Below are 12,150 nucleotides of genomic sequence, written 5' to 3' on the forward strand. Positions count from 1 at the left end.
CACTGGTCAGGACTGGACTCACTGGTCAGGACTGGTCTCACTGGTCAGGACAGGACACACTGGTCAGGACTGGTCTCACTGGTCAGGACAGGACTCACTGGTCAGGACTGGTCTCACTGGTCAGGACAGGACTCACTGGTCAGGACTGGTCTCACTGGTCAGGACAGGACACACTGGTCAGGACTGGACTCACTGGTCAGGACTGGACTCACTGGTCAGGACAGGACACACTGGTCAGGACTGGACTCCGTGGTCAGTCACAATACATGATCAACTGACCACAAGTAGAATCTAACTCACGCTGTTATAACAGCAATGCACGAAGGTGCAGCTCACCTGGCTTCTAAAAGGAATGGGAGATGCTCTGTGATTGGTTTATTGGATGTTACGCCCAAAATACTCCCATGAATAATTAAGAGATTAAGTAAAAACCTTTAGAACCATGCGCCTGGAGCAGAGACGGTTTTTCCCCCTGTTAAAATATCAAGTGTGACATGTACATGCCCTAAACGCACTTGTGCCACCTATTTCAGACCATAGGCTTTGGAGTCCTTAGACTTTACACTGAGTACAACCATGTCTGTAACGTCACTCCTCTGCCCTATTTTAACTTAAAATCCTCCAAAAGTAAGTGGTTCTCCCAGTATCTGCTGTCCACAGCTGCTCTCTACTGTATGAAGATCTTCTGCTTCAGTTCGTTAAATCCCTGCAGCCGTCTGAAGGCAGCAGGACACGTATGTTGATAAACCTGCAGCCTCAGAGTGCAGTGCCATCACACAGCCAGCTACTGTCTTTACATTCATTAAATCATGAGATAGAGGAGAATTAAGAGTGAATGATGAATAACACAATCATATAAACTTCAGACTAGTTTTTCATTTGTAGATTGGTCCTAATTGTACCAATTAGGACAACACGGTGGTGCAGCAGTTAGCAATGTCACCTCATGCCAAGAAGGTTCTGGGTTTGAACCCCGGTTTCTACAGAATGTTCTGAGCCACTGTTATCATACTCAGCTGTTTCAGAGCCATGAGACCAGCGATCTGATTGGCTGAGAGGACATTTATTAATTGTCACACCCTCTTATCTGTGGCTCTTTTGCACTGGTGCAGCTCCATGAACCAGAACAGCAGGTCTGCTCGGTGATGGCCACACAGTCCATGCACTTCAGGCCTACTGTTTTCTGCTTTTAATAGCTAAATGACACTCAAAGCCAGTGTATTCATAATATATTATATTTCTTTCTCCTCTCCTCAGTGTTCCTATGGGTTTATCTATGATGGAGACCAGCTGAAGGTTACCTGTTTTCAGTGTCGCAACAGTTTCTGTGCTCAGTGTAAAAAGCCTGTAAGTATTCTGTGACTCTGTGGTGTCTTGATGTTTCTCTATATTTGGTCTCTCATTAAAGATAAATCTAATGTTTAGTTTTTATATAAATGCTTCTGCCGCTTAATGATAAATGTTCTTAACTGCTGAAAAGACTATTTGAAATTTCAGTAACATACCTGTTACCTGTGCGTACTCCACTAATTACTGACTCCATCGTGTCTGACACGAGCCGGTGTGCCCATCAGTCTGAACCAAAGTCAGAGTCTGACGTTACTCTTTGTCTTTTTATCCTTCCCACCTTTCAAATTAAAGACACTATGGTCATGGACAGAGCTCTACATTACACTGAAAACACACACAAACTTCATATATATATATATATATACACAGTATTGTGTGTGTTTGTGTGTTGTGCTCTGCAGTGGGAGTCCCAGCATGCAGGTCTGTCCTGTGAACAGTACCAGTCATGGAAGAGAGAGAATGATCCAGAGTATCAGAAGCAGGGTCTGGCTGGATACCTCAGAGACAACGGCATCAGTGAGAAAACACACACACACACACACACACACACACACATCATCAGCAGTAGCTGAAGGTAATGTGTGGCTCTACTCGAGCACTGATAATGGATATGTGAGTGTAAAACAACACAGCATGTAACCAGCTGAGTGGTAGACAACAGGATTTCCTCCAGCCCACACTCTTATCTAATTAAGCATCATCACAAAGGCTGCACACCACCACCACCACCACCACCACTGTTCTTCTCCACAACAAACCTTACTAAAGTGTTATTTTCCACTCTGAAATGAGGCTGAGTAAAGAATCTGAAAGCACCTTCAAACAGCAGAGTGTCTCGCCGGGAGAGAGACTCACTCTGTGGCACAAGAAGTAAAGGACATGGACTTTAACTCTGTAGGAATTCCTGATGCTGAAATGAGGGAAATATTACTCTACATATCCCATCCAGTGAAATAATAGTCCTCCATGCTGGCCAAACAACAAGAGGTCAAATATATGTCAAATATGATTGTTATTAATTTTTATTTTTAGGAAGCAAGTCTCTTTAATTATCTTAATTATGGTTTGTGTGCTTCAGATCTTTTCAGGTTAAGTGACTGAGATTCAAGCAAAAGAAAGTTTGAACACACATTTATTACTAACGCTCTAAACACTAAACACTACAGCTAACACAAAACACAGACACAACAGGAAAAGAGTGGATAACAACACAAAGCTGTGGTCCAATGTGTTTGCAGGTGACGACCTAAAGACGATGAAGTGACTGAGAGAGGCAGAGAGTCAGATCAACAGAGAGCTGCAGATTAAAGTTAAACCATTTTGGAAGTTAAGTTGATAGAGGGATTTGTGATACAACTGCGTTGCACCCTTGGGAGTCTTCTTCTTATACTGCAGAGTTGGGTCCAAAGTTCTGATCAACCATGAACTGTCCAGAGAGCTGGAATATAAAGCTGTAAGGTGAATGAGCGAGTCAGAGATCAGGGGACGGTTTGTGGAAACCAACTTAAGTTAATATTTTCCTTAAGGTCTGAGTTAAGGTTTCCTTAAAAAGAAAACAATTGCACAAAACACCTTTAAGTCTTCTCCTTAAGGTTTCCTTAAAATAATCACTTGCAGGATTTAAATTTCAGGAATCACTTCAGGTCAGTTAAACTGCTGCACAAAAGACCTTAGCGACCAAACTAAAGGCAGCTCTGACTCTGTCTTAACTGCAACATGACGGAGTTTATGGTGATAAATGAAGGCATCCCAAGAATAGTGTTCCCACAACCAGCAGTCACCCTGAACGATGAGGAACTGATTATACATCCCAGATTTAACCTGCAGCTTATGATTGGTCTGACTCTCTACAGTTGGATCCTTCTACTTTCCACAGCTCAGTGGCTGCTCTACAGTTTTATGTCACATGATCTTTTCTGGTCAGGTACAGTTGAGGCGTGTCATGCCCACAGATCAGTGGTATGTGGGGTCAGAGTTTAAACTCTCTTATATCTGCTGAACACTGTAGTGAAGTACACTCCTTTATTGTTACCAGCTTCCCAAAAGTGATAACAGGTAGCCTATCACAAGAGCTAATGGCGGCAAATCAACGGGTTCCATGGAAACAGTAGAATTTTCCTACTGTAAATGTCTTTATTTTTTACTTTAACTAAGGAAACCTTTTAAGAGATTCTGTGCAACACCCTTAAGTAACGGCCTCAGCTCAAGAGAAATTAAACTTAAGTGTCATACTTAAGTAGAAAACTTAAGGGTGGGGTTGTGGCATCAAATGGATCAGTGTCCTGGTTGCAGGAGATAAGGAAGTCATCATCCTGCCGCTCCAGAGAGAGCGTCTGCTGTGTCCTTGGCCAGCACTCAAGGGCTCTGAAGAGATACTGCTGGTCCTGTCGGATTGTCTGCTCTGGGCTCTACTATAGATTTCTACTACTACTGCTTTACTATTACTATCACCACTGTTACTATTAATACTAAGCATGTGCTGTTCTTAGAAATCCTTCGAGATCTCTATAGCACTTCTTGACAAATAAAAGTTCATGTCTTTATAACATTTCAGCGACCTCAGCGGTCACAGATGGTAGACCATGTGAGTCAGGGTGTTCAGGTGAAATGTGAAGGTCAGTTCTCCCACCCTCTGATCCTCTCCTGGCTCGTGCTCAGTGACTCCCAGTCTTTCCAGTCAGGCAGCTCACCCTCAGTGTGACCTTCTCACAGCAGCGAGATCACAGAGATGAAACATTCATTCAGTGAATAAATCTTCAGCTTGTACATTAGATGAAAACAGTTTTCCTTAAAGTGCTGATGCTGTCTCCCTCCTCTCTCTGTTTCCCCTCCTCCTGTCTGTCTCGCACCCTTCCTGTCCTCCTCTCCTTCCTCGCTCCAGCCTGTCCTAACTGCCGCTTCCAGTACGCGCTGTCTAAAGGAGGCTGCATGCATTTCTGCTGCTCACAGTGTCGTTACCAGTTCTGCAGTGGCTGCAACAACCCTTTCCACACTGTAAGTCTGACAAATACTGTCGTCCTCACCCAGGTAACTATATAAAACCAGCCCGTACTGGGGCCACATGCTTGTTTTCTTCTGGCCCAGTATACGCCCGGTTCCACGGCCCAAATCTGGCCCGTGTGATTGACATGATTGTCAGATGCTACTTCCATATCTGGATCAACACGCTTCTAGCTGTCAGTCAATACCGCAGGATAACAGCCGGAATCTGCCCAGATGTGGAAGTATATGAGCCAGACTTGGGCCAAGCACCCGGGTATATGTTGGGCATGAAGTTTCATTTTCTATCTGGGCACCATGGTGTAGTTATCAAAATCGTCATGGAAACAGTGTTGTATTTTATTTGATGAAATGCTGGTCCACATATCATTCTTTATTACTACTCAGGATACATTGTTTGCCAGCAAAGAAGTTGAATGCTCTTGATCCAGTCTGGTGATTGAGGGAGTTAAACTCCCGCTCAGAATACATACAGGATTATAATGAGGACAAAAAAAATGTCTTTTAAGGTCACTATAGAGGTGATTAACATGTGACAGATATGAACAAGTGATAGGAGTCTTTTCTTCTCCTGACCTCACATCAGACCTGTGCCGTGGATGAGTGCAGTGTGTCTGGACTACATGCCCATCATCCCAGAGACTGCCTCTTCTATCTGAGAGACTGGGAACCTTCCAGACTGCAGGCTTTACTCCAGGTACTCACACAGACCTCTCTGTGAGCCCTTTGTGAACACTGTGAATAACGTTTATAAGGTGGATTTGTTTTGCTTTGCAGCATGATTCTGTTAAATTTGAGTCATTATAATGACGGTCTCCCAGTGGGAAAACTATGGTGGCCAACACTGGACAAAGTAAAACAAAATTTCAGAAATCACAATAAGATAACATTTCACAAAATGTGTATGGAAAAAAGGAACAGGACTTCCAGAATCAAAGGTACCCAAAGTTGTTCCTACCTGTATAAGTGGGACTTAACTTTAACTCTGAATTTAATTTTGTTCTGTCGAGTGACAAACCAGAAGCGGTGTCCCTACCTGTGCCGTTTTGTGAACTGTTTTTGTGGTTTGCTCCTCAGACTGATGTGAGTAACCAGTGTTCTTCTTTTCTCTGTGACTCAGAATAATGAAGTGGCCTTCAACACTGAACCTCCTCCTGGAACACAGACAGGTGGGTCAGGACACGACGCACACTTTGTATTTTACTTTTTTATTTAACCTGGGACATAAATCTGAACAGCACACACAGGTGTTTTGTGAAAATGGTTAGTGCGGTTGTTACTGTTTATATCACGACAACTGACAATCCTGAATTCTGGGTGAAGTTTTAGTAACAGGACAGTTTAATCACACATGTATGGTGTAGCTCTTTGTTTCCCAGTTTTAAACTATTGGTAAAGACAGCAGCAGCTGAGCCTCAGCTGAAGAGCTTGGAGCTCGGGTTATTGGTGTAACCATCAACAGCCTGAAATATAGTATAAATACTCGGTGCAGATATAATTTTAAAGGAGCTATTTGTAAGTTTTGCTATCGCTACATAGCTAACGTTAGCATAGCATTACAAGCCGTTTACTTACCAGTCTAGACACGTTGTAAGTTCAGTATCAATCTTCATTCCTTTACTCACCGACAGCTTTCTCCAGAGGTGGAAGAAAACTTCAATGTTAACTCTTGTCCCCTATCATTCCTTTTCTTCTACTGGAGTTAGCATGCTAACCAGCTAGCTGTCTCATCACTTTCTGATACTGAGTCACTGTAGCCTCCAATCTGCCCTGAAGATGTTGCTGCTCAGAGGACATATAACCTCTTGTATTAAGAAGACACCTATGGCCGAAGCTCTTGTCAAGCGACAATCACCCACAATAAACCATGTTCAGCAGCATAGAAAACTTACAAACAGCCCTTTTAAATGTGTATCATATTCGCGTGTTACCTTTGACTCTCTCAGGTCTGTGTGGAGTGATAGAGCAGAAGGATGAGGGAGGGCAACAGCCGGACTCAGCCTGTGGAGCTCAGACCCAACATGGACACGCTGGACTCTGCGAGTAAGATGCTTTATTCAGTGTCACTGCCTCCTGTCTGTAACCAAGGCAACATTTTATAAGTGCTACAGTATGTGTCTTAGACCCTGAGTCACTAGGATTAACCAAGGTGCACTTGTTCTTCACCTGTGTGTGACCATTTTTGAGGTCATGCTTCCTTCAGTCACACTCCTGTGGTTCCACCTGCCTTTACAGTCAGTAGGTACTAAACCTAGTGTCAAAGAAAATAACAAATACGTTCAAACAGGCTGAATTGAAAATAGATAAAGCTGATGTTATTATTTATTATAATCTGCAGAATATATTATAATATGTTTTGCATACATGTAGTTATAAAATGGATGATAATAATGGGCATTTCAGATGTATTCACTCTGATTTCACTGACTGCTCTGTGTGCTGGTGTTGTCCAGGTGTCCCCATGTCTCCATGTCTCAGCAGTGAAAAGTAATGACCATACATTTACCAGTTAGCTGCTCTTTAATAAATTCCACATAAAACTAGAAGTACCACCCTTTACAGTTTACATCCAGACTCATTTAACATATAGTGAAGTGTAGTGATGAATAATGTCTCTGGCCTTGGCTGTCACTGGTAACGAGGCATAAAAACTGGGGATGGAATTATCTGTACTATAATGACTGATGTGATAAATTCAGAACAGTGAACATTTCCTCAGCACTAACTCCATCATCTCACCACTCTGCTGCTTTCACTTTCTCTTTTTTAACACTAACACTGTTTATCAGTCACTTCTACCTTGTTGCTTTTCAGTCACTGTTAAGCTGCTGTCAAAGACTCACTGACCGTGACACCAAACAATGTTCTAGTAGGCTATCCAGTATATGAACAGTCAGTGAGTGAAACAGGAAGCATTACCGGGAGTCCTGGTCAGCCTGATCAACAGCCACTCAATCGACCCTGCCCCCCTGTTCCTTACGATGAATATATCTAGACAACAGGTAAACATGAAGGGGTCTTCATGTTCATATGATCAAATAAACTTAAAAGCAGATAAAATTAGAAATACACTTTTTTTTTTTTAAAATAACCCTGACTAAAATAAAAGCCTGGTTCTCTCCACAGTCAAATCAAATAAAAGTGTCCAATACTTCTCATCAATACAAGCAGAAGCTGCCATAATAACATGGTAGTACCCAGTGTCAGAACATGCTAACACAGTGGTGTTTTTGTATCTAGTGTGCTAAAATGCTATGTGGTAGTGTTCTGGTATCCAGTGTGCGAACATACTAACATGGTGGTGCTCTAGTATCCAGTGTGCTAACATGCTAACATGGTGATGTTCTGGTATCCAATGCATGAACATGCTAACGTGATGTTCTAGTAGGCTATCCAGTATATGAACATGCTAACATGGTGGTGTTCTGGTATCCAGGAAGCATTACCGGGAGTACCTGGTCAGCCTGATCAACAGCCACTCAATCGACCCTGCCCCCCTCTACAGCTCCAACGAGCTGCTGTTGGCCTGCAGGAGGTACAAGGTGGACGACAACCGCAGGGACGGAGAGGACGGCTTCACCTACTACAGCAGACTGCTCGAGGTGAGTGTGTGGCTCTGTTTGTGTGTCTGTGCATCCATGTGTCTGATGAACATAACTTAATTACTTTGATGGTCCCCTAATGTTTCCTCTAGCACCACCATGAGGTTAACATTTGCTGTTTTGAGTGAAATGTCTCAGCAGCTCTTGGTTAATGGATTAGTTCTAATTCCAACATCGTCCTTTACTTCTCTGACCGGATGAAATAACACTATTTCAGAAACCTTTCTATATAGTCTATATATCATACTGTATGAACTAATATTTTCCATACATTTTATTTGATCTATAATATTTTATTTTGATAGGGTGTGACTAACATCCCTCTGTGGTCTCTCTGCAGAAACTGATGGACGAGGTCCCCCTCGGTGACAAAGTGCCACGCAAGAAATAACGAACACCTCAATTCCTCTTTTTTGTTTCCTGCAGCTGTGATCCTGTCGACCTTTCAAATTAAAACTCAGACCCAAGAGACACAGTTTTCTTTATGTTTTAGTTCTGTAAATGTTTGCTTATGTTCCAACAACAGCCTTTTACTCTGGACAGTGTTCGGGTGTGTCATGATCTAAGTGCTGCTTTAAATTAGCATTAGAGCAGAACATGATGACATCAAATACTGTTGGTTTCAGCTGAGAGGTTTAATCATCTACATGCAAACACATCTCCACACCATCATTTCTTAACTACATTTCAGAGAGTGGAAATTTTAAGCTGAACTCAAACTAGAGTGCACAGGTGACTGTGTAAGAAACACTCCCTCTATCGCTGATGTCATCATCATGAAAACGAGATTCTACTGACATTCTACTGACAATTACATTGTAAACTTCACTGTTGTCCCTGGCAGGATCTTGTAGACTAATGGACAGTGATCTGATTGGTCTGGTTGTTGGCATCTGATCCTTTTAACTGAACCTAATCTCTAGCAGATTAACCATGCAGCATAGGTTACCATGGTGATCTACCCCAGTTAAAAGTGAACAGGCTTCTTGATACAGGAAAACAGATCTAATTCCATGATACTGGCCCCAGGTGTTGAATCACATCGTCATCTGTGTTTACTGCACATTTGTTGTGTTTTATTTATTGTGTGTAAAATAAAATGATATAAATATAATTGTGCATGTTTATACTTGACATGTGAGTGTTGCATTCGGATCAGTTTACAGATTAACATTATGTACAGATGATTTTTGTCCATTGTCTGGCGTTACATTGGGTGCTGTGAAAGTGGGATTAATATGCGGCAGCATGCCCTACGCGATGAACCTGAACTCATGTTGAATAGGTTTGTAACTTGCTGATGATGTCGGACCTAAAAGTGCTTTTAATACCGGCTTTGTTATGATATACTGTATCGAACGATAGAACCGACAGATACGACTCACAGGTTCAGTCTCAGTCAGAGTGCATGCTGGGTTCTCTACTATGTCAAAATAAATGTAAACAATTGACCGGTGTTCCTCATGACGTGTTTGACTTCTCCATTTTCACAATGTGGTTGTGTCATGGAGTATATGCAATCGTCACACTGTCTCCAGTAGACATTTGTGTACCAGGTGTACATACATTCACCATGGTCAACAGTCTCTTGGTCTCAATGGTGTGGCGGCGATAGAAGGGTACACTGCTCCTCCTTCTTCCCCTGGTAATGCTCAAATTGGCACTGTCTATTAGCATTTGCTAGATTCATAGTCTCTCTGCCCTGCTGCTCTTTCCCCTGTCTCCCCTCTTCTTCTTTTCTTTGTTCTGTGCACAAGCACGGATATCCCTGTTGCTGATTGGCTGGAATATTGCTTTGTGGCTTGGTCCAAGCCACTTTGTTTATTTCCCATTTACAGAGCCAGGGCTGTGTAGGAACACCAGACTTTTTCTAAGCACACACACAGAATGGACAGCTAGCGGAACATGAGGAGAAGAATTTGTGTTTCCTACTCTCCATTAATACTGATGACCTTCCACTTGAAACTGGGAGTAGTGTCAGTTACTGTCGCTGCTAAGACTTTGTCTTGCTAATTCTAGGTTAAGAGTCTGCACTTCTGGTGGACAGTTTGCAATCAGGAAGTAGCTCCGGGTAGGCAATTAGCAATCAGGGAGAGTAGCTTTACACAAAGCCTGCTTCTGGAAGTGTCAGCTTTGTCTCAGTCTCAGGCTCCGTTCACCGAACAAAGGCTGAGACGAGCAGAAAAGATTCTCTCAAATGCCCAACTCTTCTTCTGACTGAGTGAGCGCCTGCTTCCTCTCCCGGTGCTGTGCTCTGCCTGTGTGCAGACGCTGGGTCTTCCTCGGGGTTCTGACCCTAGCCACCTCATTTTTCTGACTCTCTCCGCTCACACACGAGTGATGGCAGGGGGGGGGCTTTCGCATTGCCACTCGGCTTCACTAAAAGCATTCATCTCAGGCCGTGCTTCCATTCTCTCCCTCCCCTTTCTTGCTTCAACCGAGACATGGATCACACTAGAACTGCCGCCCTGCCCCACCCCCTTCTGCTCAGTCAGATGTGTACTCAATCGCTCACATTCCCACATCTGGAGGGCAGGGTGGTGGTACTGGCGTTAGACACACTCCTCTCACATCGTCCAGATGACGGCTTTTCACTCTGAGACTTCAACATCCAGTCATTGAAGTCTGAATTTCTTCTTTCACTCTCTTTCCGTCTATTCCGCTCTTCGCCCACTCACAAGCCTGGTCACTGCATTTTCTCTGATCACTGCTTTTGTGTCCTTCTCCGCCCCATTCTCCTACAACCACTCACAACCTTCCCCCATCTCTCTCTAACTATCTCTACTCTCTTTTCCCCGCCGGCCTCTCCTCTTCTGTTCTCTCATCTCTCCCCTCCCCTCAATCTGCCACCACCCCTCTTCTTCTCTGTCCCCCTCACCTTGCATGGCCATCTCTGTGTGCCTTGGCTGTCTGCCTCACTGCGTAGTGACAAACATAGCTTGAGAGGGACTAAGTGTAAGAAGACTCTTCATCTTCCAGTGTCTTCTCTCTGCTTCTGCTTTTTATCTTTGCTCCTGCAGTGTCTGTTCACACTTGGCCTGTCAGTAGGTGGCAGATTGATCGGCCTGCGTTACTGCAGCTTGTAGCTTTCTCAAGAGTATCATCCAAACAACTTCCCACTCCACACCTTAGTTCCGGCGCAATACACCATGCAGTGTGTGTGCTCAGTCGGTGTCATACAGTATGTTACTGATGGAGGTGGCCGCGCCATTCCACTCTGATCGTGTCTGGGTAACGCCATGGAAAATGCTGTTGCAGTTGAGTTCCACCTTTTGTAAAACCCTGGGATTTGTGCACTGTAAATTGACTGGGTGCTGCTCTGCCCTGGTTGCGTCCACGCCAGTGACAGTCAGGGCCGGAGCCATATTGTTTTCAGATCGTCCATCCGTAGAATTCTCGTGGACACAATATCTCAGTAACGCCTTAGAGGATCTTCTTCAGATTTGGCACAAACATTCACTGAGACTCAAGGATGAACTGATTAGATTTTGGTGGCTAAAGGTCAATGGTCAAGGTCACTGTGACCTCACAAGACAGATTTGGCCTTGTGAACACGATATCTTTGTAACACCTTGACCAAACTTCTTCAAATTTGGCACAAACATTTACTAGGACTCAAGGATGAACTGATTAGATTTTGGTGGCTAAAGGTCAATGGTCAAGGTCACGGTGACATCACAAAACATATTTTTGGCCTCGTGAACGCAATATCTCCAGAGATCCTCAAGGGAATCCCTTCAAAGTTTACACAAATGCCCACTTTGACTCAAGTGACAAGTGACCATGAATGATGGTCATCACTCTCATCCATGCACTCATCTCCTGGACTGCTGTGACTCCTACCACTCCTCTTCTCTGTTCACTACACTGGCCCCCTGTTGGTGCAGGGCAGTGAAGAGAAAGGCACCTTCCTACATCCAAGCCATAGTCATACCCTACTCCCCAACCCAACTGTTGCCCTCCTCTGCCTCCGGACATTGAGCCATACCATCACTCAGAGGACCTTGTGGTCCCTCATCTTGGTCAAGGCTCTTGTGAAAGTAAACTAGCATGAATCATTAGTTTTATTATTCATTTACTTGTTGTGATTCATGTGACTGAAGAATGTGAAGATGTCACGTTTAGTGTGACAAGATGTTCTGTGTGTTCATACTAAGAAACTGCATTACCTCTGCATGAAATCCAATTGTTGTTGGGT

At 43.6% G+C, this 12,150-nt stretch overlaps 1 protein-coding gene across 1 annotated transcript in view; it reads left to right on the forward strand.

The window, feature by feature from the left end:
* rnf31 (ring finger protein 31) overlaps positions 1-9,416 on the forward strand; it is a 26,459-nt gene extending 17,043 nt beyond the window's left edge. Inside the window, exons 19-24 of the mRNA XM_023398193.2 lie at positions 4,232-4,344; positions 4,937-5,047; positions 5,471-5,519; positions 6,297-6,393; positions 7,787-7,952; positions 8,293-9,416. Of these exons, the coding sequence (XP_023253961.1) occupies positions 4,232-4,344; positions 4,937-5,047; positions 5,471-5,519; positions 6,297-6,393; positions 7,787-7,952; positions 8,293-8,343 (587 nt within the window). The 3' untranslated portion in view covers positions 8,344-9,416. The remainder of the gene's footprint in view (positions 1-4,231; positions 4,345-4,936; positions 5,048-5,470; positions 5,520-6,296; positions 6,394-7,786; positions 7,953-8,292) is intronic.
* Positions 9,417-12,150: the final 2,734 nt, after the last annotated feature.

Source organism: Seriola lalandi, unplaced genomic scaffold, assembly GCF_002814215.2.
Source record: "Seriola lalandi dorsalis isolate HSWRI2012SDOR001 ecotype SW California unplaced genomic scaffold, Sedor1 jcf7180002054981, whole genome shotgun sequence".
Classification (NCBI taxonomy): domain Eukaryota; kingdom Metazoa; phylum Chordata; class Actinopteri; order Carangiformes; family Carangidae; genus Seriola; species Seriola lalandi.